The 27,557-nt window shown below is 36.3% G+C and overlaps 1 protein-coding gene across 3 annotated transcripts in view; it reads left to right on the top strand.

The window, feature by feature from the left end:
- The window catches only part of LOC131146236 (uncharacterized), a 57,084-nt gene that overhangs the window by 20,680 nt on the left and 8,847 nt on the right, over positions 1-27,557 (top strand). For 2 of the 3 annotated variants that reach the window (XM_058095675.1, XM_058095674.1), the window contains exon 2: positions 20,891-20,929. The exons of the other annotated variant lie outside the window; for it this stretch is intronic. In XM_058095675.1, the coding sequence (XP_057951658.1) occupies positions 20,891-20,929 (39 nt within the window). The remainder of the gene's footprint in view (positions 1-20,890; positions 20,930-27,557) is intronic. 3 annotated transcript variants of the gene reach the window in all.

Below are 27,557 nucleotides of genomic sequence, written 5' to 3'. Positions count from 1 at the left end.
CAATAGACCTCTCATGGTTTCTTCTCCTGTTTGTCATAAGTTGATCCCACCATATAATAACATGGTCAGAAAACTCAATGACAATGGATTTTACCTTTTTCTACTCAAGAGTAGTTGCGGCACTCAAAAATCAACTCCACTTTCTTCTCCCATTCCAAGTATGCTTCAGGATCATTTTTTCCTTGGAACGATGGTATCTTCATTTTGATGTTTCCTAGGTTTCTGTCAGTCCCATATCACTGTCTTGGATCTCTTCGGAAACCTCAACCACGCCTTTCTCCCCTTGGCACAAACTTGCCCGCATCGTTCAATGAAGCTTGATCCTCTTCATCTTCGAACTCATCCTCGTGGTTGCCATCAGAATCATCGACGTGCATACGCCTTTCTCGCCTTCTAGGATTAGGGACTCTTTGGGGATGCCCCTCGCGCCAAGTAGTAATAACAACATCTTGCCTATCCATCTGATCTCGAATCTCATTAAGCACCATGTTCATGCGTTTAAATTGTTGTTGTATAGCCTGCAATATGAAAGACGACTCGCTCCTTCCTTCTTTGTTTGATGTGTCACCCCTGGAAGACATATTTTTGACACTATAGAAAAAATGTTAGAAATAATTCCTCACAACACTCCCTCACATGTTTGCAGTCAAATTATGTTACTCACACTCGTGTTTCACTCAAATTATGTTACTCACACTCATAGTTTCCTCTTTTTAGTTCTTTATTGAACTAATAAACGTGATCAAGAAATTCAACTTGTAGTATTTAAACTAATACTGATGGCAAGAAAAATATTATAGAAACAACGAATCAAAGGAGAGGACAAAAACCAGATATTTTTTGAGAGAAATGAAACTACAAGTCACGATTCAAGAAAGAAAAAAAAAAACTTTGGTAAGTACCAAATGATAGTATTTGTTGCTTCAATATCGCCTTTTTTTTTTTTTTTGCTTTCTTTTCTTTTTTGACTGTCTTTTTTTTTTCTTTTTTTTTCCTTTTCTTTTCTGACGTCTTTTTTTTCTTTTCTCAACTTTGTACATGTCACAAAACAAGAACAATGAATAATGAACATGAACGGAACAAGATAGAATGATAACAAGAAACAAAAGATAAAAGGATAGTAAATCTCGAAAATATGAAGAATACCCAAAATACTCCTAAAATAAAGATTGTGATCGTCTAAAAAGAAGATGGTGTCATCAGTGAATTGGAGATGCGATACCACCACTCCCTCTCTTTACACTTCTAGACCTCTAACCAAACCACTCTCCATTGCCCTATCCACCATCCTACTCAAAACATTTGCTACAAGGACAAACTAGAAAGCGTAACATTCACAATTATTGAAAACACACATTAGACAAGCAACCCTTGATCCAACAAAGCCAACACACACCAAAACCCTTTCTTGCAAAAACTCTAACCAAGAAACTCCAACTCACTTTATTGTATGCTTTCTCAAAATCTAGTTTAAAAGCGAAACCCCTCTTCTTATTCCTACGAATATCCTCCACCACCTCATTGGCAACTAAAATAGGGTCCACTATTTGCCTCCCCCTCCCACAAATGCACTTTGAGTGCTAGAGATGGTATCATCAAGCTCCACACTCAACTTATTATCTAAAACTTCAGTAATAATCTTATACACACTAGAGACAAGACTAATATGTCTAAAATCCTCCACTTTAATATAATTATATTTGTTTGGTACCAAGGCTATAAAGGAGGAATTAATATTCTTACAAAGGACTTTGTTTTGAAGAACTCTTTTAGCTGATCCTTCTTTACTATTTCCCAACACTATTAAAAGAAAGCAATGTTAAAACCATCCGGGCCTGGAGCTTTATCGCATTCCATCCCAAAAACCACTACCTAACTTCCTTCTCTTCAAAAGGACTCTCTAACGATAGGGAATTAATCTTATACTATGTATTATCTAATCCTAAACTCATCTTGGAGCCTTATTGCTTGATCATATTCAAGGGCTTTCAAAACTCATCCCCATGTTAGATAATTTAGTCATCACTGGAAGTTCACGATATCAAACTCTACTAGTGAATCCTTCTCATACATTATGTATCAAATGATTACTAAAATCCTCTCACGATCAAATCAGAAGCATCTAAAAGGGGATTCAAGGCCTTCATTAAATCAAAGCAAATATTTCCTCTGTGCTTAATCAGCAATAAATCTCTTGGCTACTGTTAATATAAAAAGTCCTCTCTTCTATAGGAACTCTTTACCAAACATTGATCATATTCGGTAAAGAATTACACTTTCATTATTTTGTAAATAGGGTTCCAATCTAATCCCATTGTCTTCGGTCTACAGTGATCCTCCTTTGAATACAAGTTCTAGAAAAAAATAGTGATAACATAAATATGACCTTGATTATTAGACACTACCTCACCCCCCACATCTAACTCCCTAATTAAATTCTTAATTATTTCCCTTTAGCTAGTATAAGTAAGAAAGAAGAGTTACAGTCGTTATCCTTTACCTATTTGAATTCGGTCTTTTGTCTCCAACTCATTTCTTGAAATATCACCTCTTCTAGCTTGTTTTTTCAGTGGAACTATCCTAATCTCCTCACTATCTATAAGATTATAATCCTGCTCTTTCTTATCTATTGAAGTTAACTCATTCAAGATGTTAAATTTTCTAATTTTGATGTCACCAAACTCCTCCTTACTCCAAACATTCAACTTCTCCTTCAGGTGTTTCAACTTTATCATGAATCGAAATCCACCTCAATCCCTTTCCAATTCCTCTCCCTAAGAGTCCCTAACCAAAGGCTTGAAGGATGCGTGATCCAACCACATATTTCCAAATCTAAAAGCGTAGGACCCCAAGACACATTTCTAGATTCCAATAGGATTGTAAAATGGTCAGGTGTAGTCCTAGGAAGAACACAATGAGAAAGGTTTGGAAATTCATCCTCCCACTCGCTGCAAAACAAAAATCTGTCAAGTCAGCTAACCACCGAGCCTCCCCTACAAACCAAGTAAACGGAGCATTGCCAAAGGGAATGTCTCTTAAACCACAATCCCCGATAAGAAAATCAAAATTCTGCATGCTAGCTGTTACACTACTACCCCCTTTCTTCTGGCTAGGAAATCTCATTGCATTAAAATCACCTCCTACGATCCACCTAAGGGAGTAGAAATCGAAAACATAATGTAGATCCTCCCAAAAATAACTCCTAAGAGTTGGTCTAGTAGGTCCATACACAGAGGAAACCCACCATTGATCCCTCCTTTTCACTTCAAAACAGAAAGGGAGAAAAAACATGGCAAAGTGTTCAATTTGGAAATATTTTGAGAATCTCACAAAACTAGGATGCCACCAAAAAAGCATTGCACGAGGGTAAGAATTCCCGTTACCTATTGCGGCCCACTCAAATACTCCTAACAACCCCTCCATCAAACTCTTCCAGTTTAGTCTCGTGGATAAGGACTATAACCAGAGAGTATTTGTCTAGGACTTCCTTTATAAAACTCCTCTTCCTAAACCCCCCTAGGCCTCTTACATTCCAACTAAGAAGCTTCATAATTTAACTCGCTTACCCCCCTTGCAAACCCCTTTTTTGCACTCGTAATTAATTGAAGAAATAGGACTTTTAAGCTCTTTTTGGACTTTCTTTTTCAACCTCTCATAAGTCCTAGGACTTAGGCCCACCTTCACCGGGTTTCCAACATGATCTAATAGATCCAACCCTAGATCCTTGAGGGGTATAGGCGGGTCTAGATTGTCTCTCTCTCCACCCTCACAACTAAACCCACTGAAAGTTAAGGAGTTGTCCCAAGAAAGAGGGGGGGGGGGGGAGGTGAATTGGATTATTAAAATATCTTTTAATACTTTTTATGAATTCTTTGACCTCTTATTAATTCAGCTAATACCCAACAAGGCTTAGTTAATTATTCAAACCACAAACCAATACTTAACACAACACAAGTACCAAAACTTAAACAAATATCCAACCAATCAATCAACTTTAAAGTAATCAACCACTCAATATAATATTCAACTTTTTGGCAATTCTCAGCTTTTGTATGTAGCCCTGTGTATATGATTGACTTAAGCCCTGTATTGATGGATTTGATTTCTCAATGTGAAACACAATATGAAATCCAACACTCTTTCCAAAAATTTGGACCTAAAATAAACTTTCAGTTAATGAGTCTTGGGTGTTGAATCAATCAACGTACTCCCTTACGGTTTTCGCAATTTGTATTGATCAACCAACATACTTCCTTTCGGTTTCCGCAAATCCCAAAATCAAATTAATCTTTAGTTTATTTAATATTCAATCCACGTAGTGTTTATGATAAAAAATTAAAACACAACCACGTAGTTAATATATACTGGAAATTAAAGAGAGTAAGGAAAGAGAGTGATACCACGTTTTTACGAGGTTCGGCTTATCCCTAGCCTACGTCCTTGCCTTTGGCCAATACCACCAAAGGATTCCACTATACTGTTCTTTTCCGGGTGGAGCAAACCTTTTACAAGTGATAACCCATGCTCAAACACTCCTTAAGTAGGCTAGAGCTGCGCCTCTCCAAGTAATACCCCACACTCGGTCTCTCTTTCAATAGGCTAGAGTAACGGCTCTCCAAGTGATACCCCACACTCGGTACAACAATCCAACAACCTGGAATACTACAAGAAACAAGAAACAATATGGTGTACAAATACACTCTCACAACAGAGCTGATTAGTACAATTTAAGTCTATATACTTAAATCAAAATCACAATATGGAAAGATGAAGCTCAAGAAGATATTACTAGGGTTCTTTATTAGTTGTAAAATTCAGTTAAGAACACAAGAACCGTGGCCTTTAATTCAGCAAAATCTCAGTAGTGAAACTTAGAAATTGATTGCACAAGAGAGCTTTGAAAGGATAGATTTGAGAGCAAGAAAGCTTGATTGCTATATTTTCTTGGTGTAATTAATCTTTAGCCTTGGGGGGTTATTTATAGATGAGAAATCAAGTCTATTTCGTGTTCCCCAAGTGACTTGGAGTGTTTCCCAAGTTTATAGAAAGTTTGGAGCACAAGAAACACGAATTTGAATTTAAAAACTTTTAAAAAATATGTCCGTTAATAGTGTTCAAAAGACTGAAGTGTCGGGTTCAGTATTCTGAAGTATTTTAAAACATTAAAAAATTCAGTCTGGAAACAGGGTTAGAAGACTGAAGTGGAGTTTAGTCTTTTGAGGTGCTACTGCCTCTTCAGGATTTCTCCAGCAAATTCTTCAGTAGACTGAACTAATTCTTCAGTTTTCTGGGCAGATAAAAACTTTGGTTTGCTGACAGCTTCGACCCCCCTTCAGTATTTTGGCCGTAACTTTTTCTATATTACTCCAAATTATATGTTCTTGGTATTAATAGAAAGTTAAGAGAAAATCCTACACCTTTCATGTTGAACACTTTTTAAAATAAGGAGTGTTTGATAGATAAAAATGCACATCAATGAGGATATAGAAAAAATAATAGCATTTGGAAAATCTTATTTTTGGTGCTTTTCATTCCAAAAATAATTTTTACCTTTTGAAATAATTTTTTGACTTTATAAAAATATTTTCCAAGTATTTTAAAAGGTATCTAGGTTTAAGAAATTTACCTAAGAGTTTCATGCATCTATATTGAAATTGTTTGAAGTACTTACATAAAGACTTCTTAAGATTTTGACATTCTAAGCACTTAAGTCTTCATGCTTGTCTTTCTTTGAGCTCTCTTGCTTTGTCTTTCTTTAACTTCATCTTGTCTTTAGGCTTTAATATACTTTAAGCTTTTTAGCAAGTCCTTTTTAACATTCATGCTCTTATTAAATCATCTTTGAATCCATGCATTGACTCTTTAAGCTTCATTTGTACATTTTTCTTTGAAGTATAAGCTTTGAATGATCCTTATGAGCATTTGACCTTGTATTTACAACTTGAGTCCTGAAATATCATCACCTAACCAAATGTGTTAAGTTCATCTTATTTGTTATTATCAAAATAAGATTTTAAGCCTTGTAAGACCAACAAGCTCCCCCTTTTTGATGATGACAAATAAGGAGTAAAAAAATTGAGTAAGCCTTAAAAAGACTCCCCCTTACAACTTGAGTAAGCATCATCTTAACAATATTTGTAATATCAAGATCAATTTCAATATCATGCTCATATATCAAGATCATATCATTCACATCATTCTAGATCAAATCATTTCATAGTTGAGCCAATATATTAACTTAAGTATGCATTGATCCAATATATCAACTTGAGCATGCAGTATCATGCTCCATTTTTGCCCTAAAATTTCTCCCCCATTTGACATCAATCAAAAAGAGTAAGATAGAAAAAAATGTATAAATACTAAGGCAAAGAGCAACTATAAGTAAAAAGTATAGACCTAGTGAAGGCTTAAAAGCAGAAGCTTTGCATTTATCATGCATAATAAGAAAGACAACAAGTTCCAAAGTTGCATGAGAAAATACAAAGGATTGTATATCATACTTTTCAATGATTTCCGTAAATCATGATGTCATTTTTTTTTAACAAGTCTAACTCCCCCTGAATGAAATGTATCTTATTTTCAATAGGTTTATAGACTTTCATTTGTGAACTTTAAACTTTGTATTTATGAAGATACTAATTGTGTTTTTAAATTTATCATGCCATGCATCAAATATTATTTTATTTCATGTATGTGCTCATGGATACCAATATCAAGAATAGTACCTATATCATATCAATATCATAACATGCTCATGGATACAAATATGCTGTCATTCTCAAGTATTACTTTAACATACTCATAGATACCAATGTATTTTATAGATACAAATACTAATATCATATCATGCCAAAATTCATGTTTCATAACCATGCTCAATAATTTCATGCTCAAATTTGTAATGTGTAGTGAGCCATAAGATCATTCATATACGTCAAGTCAATATCATTTCTTTGGCAAAATATAGATATCATATATGTCAGCATAGGTATATAGCCTATCTGCATGTCATATAAGCATGGAGCATATTATTGCATTGTGCTATAATTTTGTTCAAATTGTTTCTCTTGGTTCTTAAATATTTTTCATTCAACTTAACTACCTCTCATTTTGCTCAAATATCTTTTCTTAATCAAAGTTCTCATGCAATAAGCTCAATTTTGCTTCAGATTTTCTTTCTTTTGATTTCATTTCATATTGCTTTCCAAACCTTTGAAAGTTAAGCCTTGTACAAATCATCCTATGATTTTGGCCAACAATGCTATTTTTGTTTGTATTTGTTTCAATGTTATAGTTATCAATAAGCTCTTAAATTCATCTTTAAGATTTTTCATTTTTGAATTAAGGTTTTAAAGTATTAATATATAGTTCCCGTGACCTCAGATGACTGCTAATTTAGTTCAATCTTCTGAAGATTTTCATAATGAGGGAACTGAACAGGCAGTAGCACTTCAGAAGACTGAAGTCTAGGTTCAGTCCTCTGAACCTTCAGTGCTACAGTGTTCAGTCATTTGAGCTTACAAGCTCAGTCTTTTGAAGTCTGTAAATTTTCAAAAATCTTTCTATTCTTATCCTAAAACCTTTCTAAATTACTTCCCCTACTGTGCTTTATCAAATTATTAGGCTTCAAGCATCTTTTTAGCATTGCCTTTTGAGACATATAGCATCCTTGTTCTTTGAAGATAGGTTCTCTTTATTTGAGGCTACTTACGACATTTTTGTGATTATCTCATAAGTTCTTTTTTATTTCAACTAGTTCACTATCCTTGTAGAAAAAAATTGGATTAAGTGACTTTCTTAATTTCTAAAAGGGAATAATTAAAATCTATGGTTTATGAACTAGTCTTTCATCTTGGTACTCCTACTTTCTTGGGTTCGGATGGTTTAACAAGAGATGTTTCTTTAATTCTTCAAACTTGTTTGGTTTTCACACCCTTCCTCTTTAATGGATATTCAAACTTTATATGCCCCTTCTTCTTACATAGGAAACATATAGTGTGAGTGTAGGCATTTGAAGAGGTTCTAGCATAATTTTTGGATGCTTTTGCAAAGTACCCCACATAGAGGTTCTTTTTCTTTGTATTTTCAACTCCATTGAATCCTATGTCTTCTTTATTTAAAAACATTCTTTGTGCACCAATCATTCTATCAAAATTTTCTTTTGCTTTAGTGAAGTTGTAGATTATTTCAGCTTGATCTTCAATTTGTCTCTTAAGATCATAGATTTCTGAATTTTGTATATTTTTGTCCTTTTCTTGTAGCTTTTCTTGGTTTTGGGACATCTTGGTAATTTTATTTTCTAGTTTATAAATATATAAGTCTTTTTCATTATCCATGGAAGTTTTGGACTTAAGATCTTCTAGTTCTTTTATTACCTTCTCATTCTTGCTTTCTAGTCTATGGATTTTTAAATCTTTTTCACTTTCAGCCAATTTTAAAGATTCTAGCTCTTTCTTAACTCTTTCATTCTTGATTTTCAATACACATAACTAAGATCTTATGTACCTTGAATAGTTCATTTTGAAGTTCTTCATATGAGGGCATACTCTCATCATTGGATTCTTCTGCTGAATCATCACAAGAACTATTAAAAGATTTTGATGAGGAGCTTTCCTCATTGCCCCATGCCTTATAGCAAGCAACCTCTTGGTCACTTGATTCCTTATCGGAACTACTTGTACTCATATTGTCCCAAGTAGTGATCATTGCCTTTTTATTTTTCTTTTTGGAATATTTCTTAAGTTTTGGACAATCCGGTTTTAGGTTTCCAACTTTCTTGCAATTATAGCATGTAGGTGGTTCTTTCTTTGTATATTTCTTATTAGTTTCTTCCTCATTTGATCTTGAGTTTTGGATTTTTCTTTTGAATTTATTGTTCCTTCTAAGGATTTTGGCAAGTTTCTTAGATATGAAGGCTATTTCTTTTTCATCCATTTCTTCTTCATCTTCATCACTAGAATTTTCTTTTGATGCTTTAAAAGCAATTGATTCTTGAGCTTTAGTTTTCCCACTTCTTTCATTCATAGACATCTCATATGTGAGAAGGGATCCTATGAGTTCATCTAGTGAGGTGTTTTTAAGATTTCTTCCTTCCGTTATAGCTGTGGCTTTTGGTTCCCTATTGGAGGAAGTCCTCTAAGGATTTTCCGGATCATCTCATAAGTTGAATGATTTTTCCCTAAGGCATTTAAAAAATTTATTATGTGTGTGAACCTAGTATACATGTTTGTAATTGATTCATCCAGGTTCATCTTGAAAGCCTCATACTCGCTTGTGAGCATATCGATTCTACTATCTCTAACATCTATAGTTTCTTCATAAGTTACTTCCAATTTGTCCCAAATTTCTTTGGCTGACTTACATGCCATGACCCTATTAAATTCATTAACATCTAAGACACAATATAGTGCATTCATGACACTAGAGTTTACTTGCATCATCTTGTAATCAATGTCGGTCAAGTCCTTTTCTTCTTTAGGAATTTCTTTGCCATCTACGGTTTTAGTAGGAATGTAGTCACCATGTGTGACAACCTTCCATGCTTTCCAATCCATGGTTTGAATATAAATTCTCATACTTTGTTTCCAAAATGTGTAGTTTAAACCACAAAAGATGGGAGGTCTAGTTGAGGATTGACCCTCTCCAAAGGGAGCTACTCCTAGGTGTGTCATATAGATCTTTATGTATCTACTAGTTAGGATTTGCTACACCCGCTCTGATACCAATTGAAAGTTGAGGAATTAGATTATTAAAATTTCTTTTAATTCTTTTTATGAATTCTTTGACCTCTTATTAATTCAGCTAATACCCAGCAAGACTTAGTTAATTATTCAAACCACAAACCAATACTTAACACAACACAAGGAAACCAAAACTTAAACAAATATCCAACCAATCAATCAACTTTAAAGTAATCAACCACTCAATATAATATTCAGCTATTTGGCAATTCTCAACTTTTTTATGTAGCTCTGTGTATATGATTGATTCAAGTCCTGTATTGATGGATTTGATTTCTCAATGTGAAACACAATCCAATACTCTTTCCAAAAACTTGGACTTAAAATAAACTTTCATTTAATGAGTCTTGGGTGTTGAATCAATCAACGTACTCTCTTATGGTTTTTGCAATTTGTGTTGATCAACCAACATACTCTTTTTCGGTTTCTGCAAATCCCAAAATCAAATTAATCTTTAGTTTATTTAATATCCAATCCACGTAGTGTTTATAATAAAAACTTAAAACACAACCACAGAGTTAATATATGCTGGAAATTAAAGAGAGTAAGGAAAGAGAGTGACACCACGTTTTTACGAGGTTCGGCTTATCCCTAGCCTACGTCCTCGTCTTTGGCCAATACCACCAAAGGATTCCACTATACCGTTCCTTTCCGGGCGGAGCAAACCCCACGCTCAAACACTCCTTAAGTAGGCTAGAGTTGCACCTCTCCAAGTGATACCCCACCCTCGGTACAACGATCCAGCAACCTGGAATCGTTCAAAGAACTACAAGAAACAAGAAATAATAGGGTGTACAAATACACTCTCACAACAGAGTTGATTAGTACAATTTAAATCTATATATACTTTAATCAAAATCACAATATGGAAAGATGAAACTGAAGAAGATATTGTCGGGGTTCTTTCTTAGTTGTAAAATTCAGTTAAGAACACAAGGACCGTGACCTTTAATTCAGCAATATCTCAGTAGTGAAACTTAGAAATTGATTGCACAAGAGTGCTTTGAGAGCAAGAAAGCTTGATTGCTATATTTTCTTGGTGTAATTAATCCTTAGCCTTGGGGGGTTATTTATAGATGAGAAATCAAGTCTATTTCGTGTTCCCTAAGTGACTTGGAGTGTTTCCCAAGTTTATAGAAAGTTTGGAGTACAAGAAATATGAATTTAAATTTAAAAACTTCAAAAAAATATGTCCGTTAATAGTGTTTAGAAGACTGAAGTGTCGGTTTCTTCTGAAGTACTTTAAAATATTGAAAAATTCAGTTTGGAAACAAGGTCAGAAGACTGAAGTGGAGTTTAGTCTTCTGAGGTGCTACTGCCTCTTCAGGATTTCTCTAGCAAATTCTTCAGTAGACTGAAGTTACACTTCAGTCTTCTGGGCAGATAAAAACTTTGGTTTGTTGATAGTTTCGACCCCCCTTTAGTATTTTGGCCACAACTTTTTCTATATAACTACAAATTATACGTTCTTGATATCAATAGAAAGCTAAAAGAAAATCCCACAACTTTCATGTTGAACACTTTTTAAAATAAGGAGTGTTTGATAGATAAAAATGCACATCAATGTGGATATAGAAAAAATAACAGCATTTGGAAAATCCTATTTTTGGTGCTTTTCATTTCAAAAATAATTTTAACCTTTTTGAAATAATTTTTGATCTTATAAAAATATTTTCCAAGTATTTTAAAAGGTATCTAGGTCCAAGAAATTTACCTAAGGGCTTCACGCATCCATATTGAAATTGTTTGAAGTACTTACATAAAGACTTCTTAAGATTTTGACATTCTAAGCACTCAAGTCTTCATGCTTGTCTTTCTTTGAGCTCTCTTGCTTTGTCTTTCTTTGACTTCATTTTGTCTTCAGGCTTTAATATACTTTAAGCTTTTTAGCAAGTCCTTTTTAACATTCATGCTCTCATGATCTTCAAGCTTTATTAAATCATCTTTGAATCCATGCCTTGACTCTTTAAGCTTCATTTGTTCAACTTTCTTTGAAGTATAAGCTTTGAATGATCCTTATGAGCGTTTGACCTTGTATTCACAACTTGAGTCCTAAAATATCATCACTTAACCAAATATGTTAAGTTCATCTTATTTGTTATCATCAAAACAAGAGTTTAAGCCTTGTAAGGCCAACACCGACAACTTTTCCTCCTATTAGAGTCCTCAAGGCATAAATTTTCCGAAGAAAGAATGGGTTGGGTAGGAAGAGGTAGAATACCTTTGCTAATTCTAGACGGGCAAGGGTTTTCCATATGAAGATCTCCCTTCCCAAAAGAATCCCCCCAACATCACAAGAAGGATTATTAGAATTATCTATAGGAGAACAAATGAACCCAAGGCTAGTATTAGAAGGCACAGGCCCCTTAACATTTAAGGCTTTCAAATGATCAAAATTGTAATTAATATTAATACTTGCTTGAGCATTTTCAGAAGGCGGTTGAAGGCAATCTCTGTCCGACTACTGTGATATTGATGCTGACTTGACACTCTTGGCCAACTTTTCCCTCTCAATCTATTTATTGTAACTTTCCGGTTGACCTGAATAGATATAACTATTCTATATTTCTTGAGAGGTAGCCTCCTACCTCATGATTTCGCTTCCACACCTTTCCAGACATTCCGGAATCTCTAATTTATCTAAAGCTTTCAATTGAGAAGAGCTCATACACACATCCTCAAAATCTTGAATCTGTTCCAAAAGCAAACCATTATTATCTTCTAACCAGTCCTCCAATTTAATATCTAAGTCTTGCATAACACACCTTTGTTTGGCCTTACAAAGTTGTGCTGTATTTTCCACAACATTTTGATGGATCTCGTTCTTTTTAGCCGCTTCTTCCATATCTGAAGATTTTACATTATTTGCTACTTCCCTCTCTCCATGAAGTGAGAGGTTAACAACAGGTTTACTTTTTTTTTTTTGTGATACTATCTGTGATTCTCCCTTGGACGAAGGCCTACAATGTTCCATTTTATCGGTCACTGGTGCCTTCGGCAAGTGAGATTCATGTTTACCTCTTGGAATATTATTCGAACTAGATTTTTCTTTCTCCGCCCACCTTAGGCCCACTGATCTAGCCCATTTATAATTTTTTGGGTCTACGGGGAAAACATTCTTCAATACAAGACCTCGTGGCCCAAATCAAGTGACATAAACTATTTGTCCACTTTCACAATTTTTCGATTGACTAATCGAATCATTAATTTTAGGCCGAGAGCTTTCAAAATTTGAAAAGGAATTGGGCTTCATTAATGCCTGATATACTCTCCCTGAATTTTTCTCTTTCCAAAAATAGTCTTGCTTTTCTCAATTATCTGGTAGGTTTCATTGGAAGTAATTCCTTTTTGATCATGCACAATTCCATGCTTTATGACCTCTCAAAATTGAGCTCGTTGGGTAACCCCATAAGTGTCGTATCCGTTCCATTTCTCTACTATATATCGATAGAACCACACTATTTACACGCCATGCCCAAGAATTTTTAGTGGTTCCTATTCAAGCTATCTACGCCCCCTTTCAATGATCTGCAGAAACTCCACCAACTTGAGGCTTCCCTGCCCTCTAGAATTCAATCTTCCCTCTGAGTACAACAATTTCTTGATGATGATCATTCTTCCGAATTTGTTTGACATAAATTTGATAATCAACAAACCTCTTGGGAGTTTTGTTTGCTTAATCCACGGGAATTTAGTATTTTGCCACCAAAACTTTGACATCTGTTCTTGGTACCGGAAAACCTCGTTATTTAGTAGAATATAGCAAGGCATCTTCCTTCCTGACTTTTCTAAAATTCAAAGGCTTTCGATGACATAAACCACTCAAAAGAGAATAGTTTTGTGTCTATTAAGATGGACATTGGCATTATGGGAACTCCTGACTATGTACCTTCTTCCTCAACCCACAAACTCTAAGGAGGAATGGAGAGACCTCATTAATGGAAGGCAAAGTGTCACAAATTTAAGCTAAGAAAAAGGAGTTGAGCAAATTCCCAAAAGCTTCGAACTTTCGAGAGAAAACACAGAGAATAGCTGTGGCACTACCCTTTGATGAAGACTATCCTTCAGTGAAGAGTGGGTTGCTTCAATAGAAGAAAATCTTTGGTTCAAGCCAAAATTGTTGTTGCACAAGCCCGAGGTGTTTGGTGGAAAAGGCTAGGAGGTTGGAAGGAGGCTTAATTGAACTCACGAGTCCTGCTAGGGCTACAGGGGTCGTAGGTCCTGTTTCCAACAAAACATAGTTGTTTCGAAAGGGGGTTCATTAAATATGCCCAAGTTCATTGTCAAGCAGGCTTGAGATGTCTAACAAATAGACTAGGAGGTTGGGAGGATATGGAAGTGATTTGATGCAAGTTGTGAGCCACTCTAGGCCTCACTCTCATTTGTAGAGCAATGAATCTTTCTTTGATTTGCTAGCCCAAGAATGACTATGGGTTTTGAGGCGAGAGAAATTGTTGGGCCTACAATGCTACAGCTGATTTGCAACGATGAAGAAGAGGCGTTGTTGCGAGAGGGAGCCGTTGGCTAGCTCGAAATTCTTATTCAGTAGTAGATCTAGCTACAATAGTTTGTTTCTTGCTATGTCAAGTAATAAGATCACTTCGCACAAATGTATAATATCCAGTAGTATACCTTCAATCTTCAACTAATCCAGCTAATTTGCATCAGAGTATCCCTTGATCCCTCAGTTTTTATTACATTTATATTTCAATTCTCTACTAGGAGAGCCTTTGAGATACCTTAGAATCCAACAAACTTACTTATGTGGCTGTTTGAGATTTTCTATAAGTAGACTCACCGACCCCACAACAAAGGATATGTCAATTCTAGTGGTAGACTGGTAGTTAGGTAGATTGACCTGCCAATTAGTTACCTATAATGACGTTTATATTGAAAGACCGGTCCAACATCCTTAGATCGCTTCACATTGGGATCCATAGGATATCAATCGGTTTAACTTACATAATAGTCTCACTTAGCAAGTCCAAGGTGTATCTTTGCCAAGAGAGGTTCAACCCTTTGTTACACCACCGTACAATCTCAATATCAAGAAAATAATGTAGAGTACCCAAGTCCTTGCTTTGAAATTTTTCTTTAAGCCATTGCTTGACATCACAATCCCATTTTGGTCATTGCCTGTGATGATGATGTCATCAACATAAAAACTCCTATCTCATTTCAGGAAACAAGGATTGATTGATCATAGTAGCACTAAATGAAATCAAATGAGAGACCACCACCGTAAATTCTCTCATGCAACCTGCATGCCTTAACATCCTCCTTTTGAACACCATACCTAGACAGTTGCTCCATGTTTACCTTTTCCTGCAAATCTCCATACAAGAAGGCGTTCTTCACATCCAATTGGTATAATGGGCCAAATAAAATTAACTGTTAGCGAGATCAATACACAAACAAAATTTAGTCTAGAAATAGGAGAGAAGGTCTCAAAATAATCAATACCATATGTTTGGGTGTACCCCTTGGCAACCAATCGAGCTTTAAGGTGTTCATTTGAGCCACCAGGAAGGCATTTGACAGTATAGAGTCAACAACACCTAACCAATTCCTTACTAAGGAGGAAGATCCACTAAATCCCATGTCCTCCGAGTAAGCAATGCATTCATTTTGACATCCATTGCATGCCTCCACCCTAGGTTAGCAAGTGCTTTAGCATGTAAAGATAGGATGGAGACGGAGGTCATTGACAATGCAAAAGAATACAGAGAACTAGGAAGGTGTTGAATTGAAACAAAATGAGCAATAGGATAAGCAACTAATGATTGTTGTATACATGTTTGAGTACCTTTTTTGGTTTGCAATTGGAAAATCCAATTCATATTGGGATGGATCTCCAAAATTAGAAGTCGAAACAGTGGAGGGTAAAAGAGGCAGTTGCATAGTGTTAGCAATGTCTGTGCCGGCTTTCCATCATTCATAAACCTTTATGGTAGATCCAAAGGAGGATCAGAAGTTTTTTTCTAGAGGGACAAGGGTAGGGTTCGGAGGATCATTGCATTTTTTTGGGGGGGGGCGGGGGTGTAGAAATCGTTGATGGACTCAAATTGTATTCATACAATGAGGACCCAGTGCGATAGAAATAAGATGTCCCCTAAAAACAGGTAACAGCTGCACTAACATATTTATTGTGAGTGTAGGGATCATAATATCTATATCCTTTTTTGAGTTCTTGAGTAGCCAACAAAGACACTTTTAATAGCATGAGGAGAGAATTTATCGTGATCCATATATGGAGTATGAACAAAACATGTGCACCTAAAGACACTAGGCACAACAAAGAGCATGAACGCTTTTGGATACACAATAAAGAAGGGAATTTGTCCTTCTAGAACATTGGGGGGCATTTTTTTGAGCGGAAAACAAGCTGTAAGAAGAGCATTGGTCTAAAGGATTTTAGGAACATGCATATGAAAGTGTAGAGACTGTGTGCTTATTTTGAACAAATTCAAGTGCATTATCATATCAAAAAATTTGAATACTAATGCCATGCTGGGTTTTTGTTTCCTTATAGAACAGAGTAAATACATTAAGATATTCAGACCTATCTTTTAACATATAGATCCAGGCCATACATGAAAAATCATTCACAAAAGACACAAAATATTATGATTAGTCAAATTCTTGACTCTGTATGGACCCCAAAATCTGAATGAATAAGAGAACAATGATTTACATTAAGACTCGACTCTAGATGGAAAAGGTATCCTAGTATGTTTTCCCAATTGACACCTACAACACTGAAAAAGGGAAATAGACTTGAGCATAGGAAAGCTTGTTGCAAATTTTGAAGTGATGGATACCCTAAGCGAGCATGCGATTGATCTAGAGAAACGCCAAGCTGTATAACAAGAACCAGATCTACCAGCACTACCATCAAATAGTATAAACCATCCTTCTCAAGCCCTCCGCCAATTCTATTCTTTGTCTAGACATCCTGAATAACACAATGAGAAGGAAAGAAGGTTACAAAACAATTATGTGGTTTATTTAATTCATTAACTGATAAGTGATAATAGGTTCAAGGGAAATTTAGGCACATACAACACATAAGAAAGAATAGAATGAAATGAAAGAATATTGCCACAACCAGAGGCTAGTGTAACCAAACCATCTACAAGGGTAACCTTGGAGTGTAAATTAGTGGGTTTTTTGGACTGAGGCACTAGAGTTGATAACCCATGATGAGGAGGAGGAAGAGGCAAGAAGCCTAGTTGTACCTGAATGGGCCAAGCACAAAATGTAGAACACTGCGTTTGAAATTGTTGTACCATGTGGGGAAGATTGTTATACTCCTCTAGGGACATAGTAAATGATGTACTCCACTCTTTGGTGAAGTGGCTAGGTGTACAAGTAGTGTCAACCATAGAATCACCCTCGACAAGAGACTTATTGGCCCAAGTAGGTTTCCCATGGAGGTCACAACACTGATCAATGGTGTGATTGTCCTTACCACAATGCGTGCAAATGTGAGAATTTCCACGACAAACTCTTTGTCTTTATACATTACTTTTGTCACAACCACCATCCAAACGTCATCCTCGTCCGCATCTTGTAACACTTTCCCGACCATGGTTAATGTACTGCTAACCGTGGTTGAACTTTCATGTAAAGAAGCATGAAAAGAAGACTGAGAGCAATCTTGGTGATCCTTTGGATTCTAGCATATGCTTCATTCGTAGATGGAATGGATTCACCGGCAAGATTTTGATCGCGGATGGGTTGAAGCTCTAGACTCAACCTACTTAAAAACTTGGCTGCCAAGAACTCTGCCCGTTGCCTCTTAATCATCTCAATGTCAGAACTAATTGGTTGATAAATGTTCCTCCTACATACCCTTTAGAGTGCTATAATACTCACTAATAGGTTTACCTTGGTCATATTTGAAAAACTTCTCATATATGTCAAAGAAATGAGTTTGATTTTTATCTTGTGAGAAGCTTTCATGTGGATCATCCATATGACCTTTGCTGTTTCCATGAAATATGACGTTTGCAGCAATTTGTGGCTCTTCTATTCAACAGCCACACAAGCAATATGTCATTCTCTTTCATCCAATCTTCATAATCCTTGGAGTTTGGAGATGGAGGATAAAGCATAGAAGATTTGGATTTTCCTTCATTGGAGTCCTTTCTATGGCGAACAAATGATCTGTAAAATTAGAATTGTTGGGAAATGGGAATACCTTTTTGAGATTAAGAAGTTCCTTGGTCCTCCAATAGAAGTTCTTTCACATCATCCCCTGCCCTCTGAATGGGAATGGAATCACCTAGGATGTCCATCGGATTGTTCTCAAGAACAGCAACGATGGCCAAAGATCCTTTCCCAAGAAGTCTCTTGTCTGGTTGTCAGTATTTCTCGAGTGGTGGACACCAACCTGTGTTTCTTCAGACAACTTCATGGGACTACCTTTCCCATCTTCTTGCTGTTTGAACCAGGGAAGATCTTCCAAGCCAATTTGAACTTTTGACTCTTTTACAAATCAGAAAATGGGTTTGTAGGCAATTGTTTTTCCTCCTATGGATTACATTTTCTGCCATCTGAGCTAATAAGCAATTTTCAGATTTACACAGGCTTCCCATTTCATCATCTGGATCGGTATAAGAACTTTCATCAACCCGTGGAATCATCCAAGGAACGCAACCACCTCTTATGGCAGATGACAAAGAACAAAGAGTTCGTTGAACAGGAGTACTTGGTTCTGGCAATTTATTGCTGAGTTGCTTCACTTGATCATTGGGAAGTGGTAGCCGAATTCCCAGCTGCAGAGTCTTTGAACTGGACTGGAATTTGCCACCATTTCTCCGTTCTACGCAGTTTACAATATCCCCATACGTATCCTGCTGGGCTTCTCCAATTAAATTAATACTCGTGGACTTGGCCAGACCCGTCTCAATTTCCCTGCCTGAAACCAGGCCATCTTGTTTCTGGTGGGCAGTTGTTAAACCTTCAGAATTGGGCTTTGCCAGGTTCATCTAACTTGATTTTTCCAAGGTAAAACCAGCAGCCTCCTTGGGCTTAGATTGCTCCTTTCTTTTCAGCCCATCTGAAAACTGCCCGCCTCTTATTGGGCCCAATACCCTGAGTCCAACTATTTTTTAAGCCCATTATGATTTAAATTTAAACTTGAAAATCCTCTCCTTCCAAATTGCGAAGATGAAGGAACTGTTTCCGAAGGATCCCTGCAACACAGATGAAGATTTTCTCGTGGTATTGGATGCCTTTGCCAGAGGAATTCTAAGAGCATTGGCATATTATACCCCTGGGGAGAGAGTTTGAAATGCTCTCACTTTCATCCAAGAGCATTGCTTCTAACATTTACTGAAGCACAGTCAGTGCACCTCAACCCTAACTCACCGGTCATCTGCATCTCATTTGCAGTATCAATATTGACTGTTGACAGTAGCTATGCACTACAAAGCTTGAATGAAGAACTTCCAAACCTGACACTTCCACTCCCTCTAGAGTATAGACTAAGGCTGACCCTGATCCATAAATTTCTCCAAACAGAAAAAACAACCCCTTCTATTGGACAAAAGTTTCAGACTGATAACCCTGCTGAATGTCTTGAGACTTCGGCCTCCATGATCCTTAGTCCGGGGCCAGATATGCCCATATTTCTTAAAATCCACTGGAACTAATGGATTTTCATCAATAAAATCAATGCGAGCATTCCTGCAAATTCTGATATGCGAATGGGTACATTATCCAAAGGATCTAAGTTAATCACCTTCTGATCAGCTTTAAGTGTGATGAGCCCCTATAATGAAGTCACTTGCTTAGTTGCTTATCACTTCTCTCCTGAGATAAAAAAAGGAGCATATGAGTCGCTATTTAATATGCACCGAGGAGAGTGGAAAACTTCTCAAGGGGGAGTTTCCCAAAGAGGAGATGCTACTAGGCGATGAGTCATCCTTTTTCTGTTAGTTGTTTTGGATGGGGCTTTCTTGCTGGAAAAGATATTTGGCAGCGTGCTAGTGGAATGAGTGGATACGAATTTGGTTCTTAAGCTACATTCATATTTGAGAAAACTTTGGTCCAAAAGAAAAAAAAAGAAAAAAAGACAAAAAAAGCACAAGGAATAGAGGTGTAGTCAGGCAGAGAGCCAAAAGGCTCTGTTTTGTTGGTCATGGCTGATGCTGGGCAATGGCTCATCAACAAATTAAAAACAAAGTGATAAACGCAGAGTGGATGATGTCTGATCAGGTGGGGAGAGAGAGGGGGAAGGAGGGAGGGGGAAGAGAGAAGCTTGACATACCAGCTGCTTGAAAGGAAAATCTTCCTCTGTTGAGGCAATTGCACTGCCATTCTGGTCCATTGCTGCTCCAGAGATTCCTATTATCGTCACTGATCTGGCAGTTCAAGGGAAACTTGGAATGGTCCTTTGTTGCAATGCAGCAAGGCGCTAGGGCTTGAATCTATTGCCTCTGTGTCTTTCAATTCAAATGCCTTTTTTGGGGGTTCTGTTCTATACATAGACAGTATCAATGGGAGAACAAAATGCTGCATTTTAGGTCCAAGACATGTCCCATCTGTATCCCAATGCATCCAGCTGTGTCTAGTATGTGTGTGAAAACAAAAAAAAAAACAAACATGTCGGGCAACCAACATGTGTTGAATTCTGATACTCGAGGTTTCCAGGAGCATTGGTGTTTCCTAGATTCCATGCCTATTCCATTCTATGAACCAAATGTAACCTTAGTGTTTTATTTTATGCTGAATTGAAATTATTTAAGTCAATTGCTCCATTCAAGTTTCTTATGTCAGGAATTGTCAGATGGTTTCTTGTCTTGACTGCATGTTTAGTTCGTAGGAATGGAATGGAATTGGGGGGAGCGGAATCGAATTTATCACTTAATATCATCATGCTCTCCATTCAAATTTTCATTCCCTTCCTATGTCATTTCTTTCTGCAAACCAAACATGACGTGAGAGTCACTCCTTGGCTGGATTGATCTTCATTATATTTAGCTTTTTATTTCTTAAGATGGCTGTATTATTTGATTGCATGCAAAAACATGGGCATTCTTGGATCAGGTGCCTACTTGCCTTGGTACCTGTTTCCTTCTTGTTCTCTAGAAAGGCTGCCTGAGCTCTGAGGTTATGCTTTGATTGTGTTTAAATTTCAGGGGGGCAAAAGCACACTGGATAATTGCCAGGTTTTACAGGTAAGTGTTTTTCCTTAACATCTACAGAGCTATTATTTATCCAGTGCATTTTTTGCCTTGCTTTTTGTTATAGATTTCCCGGGTATATTGCCTAGATTGTAAGGCTGAAAAAAAAAATTCATGCAGCCAATGCCGATCTCACCTAGTTACGGTTTGGCTGCTGCTGCTGCTGCTTATTGTTGTACAGAGTTGTAGTATCATGGCATTTGTTTTGTTTATTTTTGTTTCATCCGTCTTATTGCCATGTATGGGGATTTTACTTTTGCATGAATTGCAACTTGATCTTTTTGCAAGAATGGAAAATTTATTAAGATAGAGAATAAGGACTACGATCTAAAGGAGAATAAGTGCTGCTAAAAAGAAAAAGAAAAGCAGGAAGCTGAGATAACTGATTTAAGAAACCTTTCCCTAGGCCTATCCCTTTATAATTAGTGGAGCTTTTCAAATTGTCCAACTCTCTTTTCCCCATCTTTTTGTTGCACTTTCAGCAATCCAGCCTCAATTCCTGACCTTTTGGGGCCGTTCGATTTCAAACTTATTTGGTCCAAAAGGTATTGGGCTTCAACATCCTCGTCGTTAACCTCCATCAAGGCATGATTGGAGTTGGTAAAACTGTCTGCATCTGACCATTCCCATACCTTACTTTCACTTGAGCCATGCATACTGGGTTGCCTTTTTTTACATCTTGTGCGTTGATTTGAATAGAAACAAAATTCTCTGTTTTTTTTAGTATGTTCTAAAGTGAAAAATATCATGAAAAATCTTGATTTTAAGTAAAGCAAGAAAGAGTTTGAAATGAAAATCAAGAATAGAATTCATTATAAGATCTAGTTTATCTTGTTTATTTTAGAAGATGCTATGCTATGCTATGCTGCCACTCGGACTTGAACCGAGATGCTCTAGCACTGCTTCCTTAGAGCTGTGTGTGTGCTGATTTGACCATAGTTCCTTTCTCAAAAAACAAGCAATTCAAATTTCAAATGAAAATGCCTTCGACGTCTGTTAACTTCTTAAAAATTCTCATCTTCTTTGGAAGCAATTGGTTGTAATAATGTGTGCTGTTGCACTGCAACACTTTGTTTCTGTGAGGATTGAGGGACGGTAGACTACCATATTGTAGTCTCAAGGATGGTATCCTTGGTAGGGGTGTACCAAAATTAATGCAAAATAAAAAATTAGAATGAAACCGAACCGTTTAACGTCACGGTTCGATTTTTCAGTTTTGGTTTTCTAATTTTAAAAACCGATTTTTTGGTTTTGGTTATACACAAAAACCGAACTGAAAAAAATCGAACTATGCATTTATCTAAAATTTTTTGCCCAATTTATAGTTTAGTTTATTAATTTTGGTATTCATAATTATTTAATAAATTTTATCCATTATAATAATACATGCAAATATTTAATTATGGCAAAATAGAAAGGATTAGAACCTTAATACATAAGGATGAGAGGTTTTCTCCCATGTATTACCGATGTGGGATGAACCCCTCTCTCACTCACACACACACACACTGACACACAGACACATACCCCACGGCCATAGCGGCACCCCCTCTCCCCCAAGCCCAACCATTGCCTAGTGATCCAGCCCCACTCCCAGCCTTAGCTCGTCACGTTCCCCTTCATTCACACGTCCCACATCGGCTAGCCATTGCTTTTGGGGGAGCCTTCTCGACCTATAAAGTCGCCTCCTCTCACCTTGACGTATTACACGTGGGCTGCGTGAGAACTCAATTCTCTTGCTTGGTCCACTTACCCGTTAAATAATTCTAAATAAATGAGCTTGAATTTAAAATTTTGTTTAACCCAATGTTTTAAAAGACAGCCAGGCGTATATTTTTTTAAATAATTAATAAATAAAAAAAAATTATTTATAGTAAAAAAATGAGAAAAAATTTAGAATAATGGAGAAGTCGTAATTGGAGGCTCGAGAGGTTGTAGAGGGTCACTGCAGAGAGACGAGAGGCTCGAAGAAGTCGAGGTAGATCAAAGCTTGGAAGGGATCCTCGACTCGTCGGATAGAGACGAGAAGCTTGGAGGAATTTGTTGGCCTAACAAAGTTAAATCTCGTTTTGATGATAACAAATCAAGGTTACTTAACATGTTTATGTGAGTTTGAGTTTTAGGACTTAAGTGTTTCTGTGAGCATACTTGAAGAGATTAGTTGGTTTGAACACTTAAAAGTCATGACTCATGAAAGATATAAAGTTATGTGAGATATGAAACTTGTTGAAGCAGTGCATAAAGCTCAGAAGACATATTGGAAGTTTCACAGCATGAAGACTTAGACACTTAGATAGAATAGTCTGATGAAAGTCTCATGCAAGTACTTCAAAACTCAATATTGATTGATTGATTGAGGCTCTTAGGATATGTCATTGGACTTAGATACCTGATTTTATACATGGAAAATGTTTTCTCAAATTCCAAATTAAGTTTTCTATTACATGAATTAAGTTTGGAACCAAAAATATTGAAAAACAAGTGTTGCTGAAAGGAGACTGACCTATCGGGCACAGTCGATTGATCCCATTCTGACTTTTAGAATACGCTATTTTTAAAAGAGCACAGGCGACTGATGCCTATGTTTAAACGAGTTACAACGCTGATCTTGTTTCCATATCTTGCTTGATTGGTTTCCAAATTAAGAGAAAACTTCTCGGAAATTTTTTAAAACCCTAATGCACTATTTAAACATCATATTCTCGCACATTAGGGTAACGAAAATTTCAAAAAGAAAGAGAATGACACGTTCATACTTTGAAAAACTCCCTGGTTATACTGCTGCTGTGTTCTCTGCGAATACTCTCAGAAACTGATATGATCTTTTGAATCTCACACGTTTGAATCGGTTTTGGTGATATACTTTCGAGCTTCACTTTCATATTGATTATTTGAAGTATTTTTTTAATACTAACGTTTACTAATCGTTTCATTTGAGGAGCTTTCTCTTGTACAAGCAATTGATGCTGTTTGTTGTATTGTTTGACGATTCAGATATTGAATCGTTGCCTAACGAGAGGGTGTTCTCGTTAGAGAGGCGAACTCTACCTTTAAGAAAGAGAGGTTGTAACTTCACTTGGTAACGAAGTTGGAAAGGAAATCCTCATAGCGGGTTGCTTGAGGTAAGGACGTAGCTTGCGGCTGAACCTTGTAAAACTACGTGCATGACTTTCTTTTCATTACAAACCTGCTGAATATTAACGCATGCTGAGTATTAAATCTTGTTAAATATTTAAGAACTTGTTGAAAAGAGGTATCTTGTTGAATATTACGAACTTGCTGGACATATCTTCTTGTGATCAAATATATATCAGTTGCATGATTAAAGTGATAACTTGAAAATTTCAAAAATGTATATAACTCTGAATTTGTAAGCAAATAATCCGAGTATTAACAATTTGTAAATTGATTTTCAGAATAAAGTGTAAGTGCTGAAGTTAAACAAGTGTTTTACAAAAATTGGCTTTGAAAGAAACTATTACCTATTGCTAAAAATTTATTCTTAATATTGATTATATTGACTTTGGTGCAATCCTAAGAGGGGGGAGGGGGTGAGTTGGAGATTTAAAATTTCCTCCTAGGTTCAACTAATCTTGCAACAGTATAACTGAACCTAGGAGCAGTCTAACTATATATGAAATTGCAGATACGATATATTAATCACCTTTCAGTACATACAATGCAATTCCAGTATTTCCCAATCAAATGCAATACTGTGCCAATCAGGTATGCAGTATATTCAGTAAGGAAATTAAATCAAGTACAAAGCAGAATATAATGCAGGAAATGTAAACTTGACACCGAAAATAATATCGGAGTTCGTCCAATTCTGCTTACATCCCTGTCTTGGCTAACGAGTACAAGGATTCTACTAAGGGCTCACTTCACGGGTGGAGCAATATCGAATACAACACCTTACTAGAATGGTGCACCTAGCTTTCCTAATTGGGTCAAAAGCCAATCCGGAACTTTTACTAGAGCAAGTCTCCCTCTTCAGGTCCGTGCCTGGAATACACTCTTTAGAAATTTGATTTCTCAAGGGAATAGCAAATGAGGAGTGTATTTGACTTAGTATAGAAAAAATATACTCTTAAACATTCAGAGGATTTTTGGCTTATGATGTTGCTAAATCACTCTTAATTGTGCAAATGAACTCATATATATAGAGAAGACCAAAATTATGACTGTTGGGGATACTCAAGGAATTATTAAAATTGTTTAAAATGTGTTTAAGAAGTTAACCCTGTTTAACCCTAATTAATCGTGGTAAAAGTTTGGCCAACCCGAGAGTTTTGGTATGGCTCGGTCGCCCGAATAGACACAACAGGAAAAGGTAGCTTTTGAAGTTCGGGTGCCTGAATGGGGGTTCGGTTTGCCAACCGAGGCGATTTTCCATTGTGTCCAAGGTTCGGTCGCTTGGACTCAAGTTTGGTTTGTCGAACTTGAACATTTGGTCGTCCGGGGGTAATTTGAACGTGTGGTTCGGGGGCCCAAGTTGTTGGAAAAAGTAAGGGCATGAGTTCGGTCGCTCGTGGACACTCAACTCATTTGTGTTCGGTCGCCCGAAGACAAGTAAACTATTTGATTAGTCTACGGTTCGGTCGACCGAAGCAATTTGACTTTCCTGGTTCAGTCGCCCGAAGCCCTATGATTTTAGATTAAGGTCGATTACTTGATTTTAATTTTACCCCTGATGACATGTGAACTATAGTGGGGTCTTGTGCACTAAGTGTGGGAACCTAAGGTCAATCTAAGGCAACCTGAGCATACAGTCCTATCATGCATGATGCAGTTATTACATACCATATTGAATTACAATCCAGAAAGAAGAATATAAAAATACAAATACAAATTAAGCACAATATTCTTCAATCTTCTATGAGGTCACCATACGCCATCATGATATAGTGTTCTTTTCAATTCTATGCGTAGAGTGAACCTGCATGCAAGCTCAGGGCAAACATTAGTACCAATTATATTTGTCATTATCAAAATGAGATATGACCAATTAGGTCAACGTATTATATCATTGAGGTACAAGTTGAATCACTGAATTCATTTTTCTTGAATATATTGGTGTAAATCTTAGTGATTCCAGCTGAAAGTTATATATTCTGAATAAGAACTTAACTGAATGTGTTAATTCTTTATTTCACATTGTAAATTCAGATTTTGCATTGATCTCTACATTCATAGTTAAGACTTCCCTTTGATATATAGTAGCTTAATAGAAATATTGTTTGTGTTGGAAAATGTTAAAGTAAATAAGAATTTCGTAGATAAATTTTTAAATAACCCAATTCACCCCTCCTCTTAGGAATACATCCTAATTTTAGAATCCTCAGAAGCAATCGTGGAGTTGTCGGAGATGAACGAGAAGCTTGGACGAAACGTTGGAGGCAGTCGTTGAGTCGTCAGAGAGGGAGAAGAAGCTTTGTTGAGAGAGGAATCGTCGAGAGAGGACAAGAAGCTTCGTTGAGAGAGGAGGAAGAAGTTTCGTCAAGGGAGGAGAAGAAGCTTCTTTGCGAGAGGAGAAAGAAGCTTCGTCGAGAGAGGGACGAAAGGGGTTTTAGACTTCAAATTCAGACGATAGGTTCTGGGTACTCTTTATATATATATATATATATATATATATATATATATATATATTTATTTATTTATTTATGTTTTAAATTAGGCTAGCCCAAAATGCATACGCCTTCCAATTTGAGGCGTAAAAGGCGAGTCTTTCCCCTTGAGGCGTACGCCTTCTCCCTTGAGGCGTATGCATTTTAGGCTTTTCGCCTTTCCACTTACACTGTAGGGATTTTTAAGCCCTTGTGGCGCACCTTATGGATGCCTTTTAAAACACTGGTTTAACATAACTAACTAACTTCTAAAAATGAGTAGCACAACGGCTATCCCAAGTATAGGAGTTACGTCGTGTAATAATTAGCCCAAAGACCAGATCGTCTCCTCAGGGAATGTAGATTAATTCCAAACTTGTGTTAAAACAAAAAAAAGAAAACAAATTTTACTGAACATGGTTCAGATTCGAAATCTTGGGGGTTTTGAAAATTTGTGGTGAAATGGAAACAAGCAAATAAACTAAACTCAAACAAAATCCTAAACAAAAATAAATTAACCTACACAAAGTGTTAAACTTAACAAAATACTTAAACAAATTAAATCCACATTAAAAATGAGCTTACATGAAAATCAACCTACCAATAAAGTATTCAAGGCAATGTATTAAAATGAACTTTAGACAAACATAACATGCATCAAATAAACAACAAGAACCAACTCAAGCTTTAAATATTCAAATAACGAACCAAAATGAAAATTTCATTAATCTAATACGAGCATTCAACAATTAAAATAAATTCAAACAGTAATACCTTAAACAAAAATAAATTTAACCTAACATTAACTTTAAATTAATCAAAGTAAACTTAACAATAGGGTACTCAAAATTCATAAACTTAGCATTAATTTAACTGTAATTAAAATTAATCCATCAATGTTTTTAAACATAAATAAATCCTACATTAACTCTAAAAAAAAATATTCACTGCAATAATCAACTGAAATTAAATATTTAACCATGTATTGAAATGACAAAATGAAACAAATGACAATA

Source organism: Malania oleifera, chromosome 13 (genome assembly GCF_029873635.1).
Source record: "Malania oleifera isolate guangnan ecotype guangnan chromosome 13, ASM2987363v1, whole genome shotgun sequence".
In the NCBI taxonomy this organism is placed as follows: domain Eukaryota; kingdom Viridiplantae; phylum Streptophyta; class Magnoliopsida; order Santalales; family Ximeniaceae; genus Malania; species Malania oleifera.
This window is presented reverse-complemented; position numbering and strand designations above follow the sequence as displayed.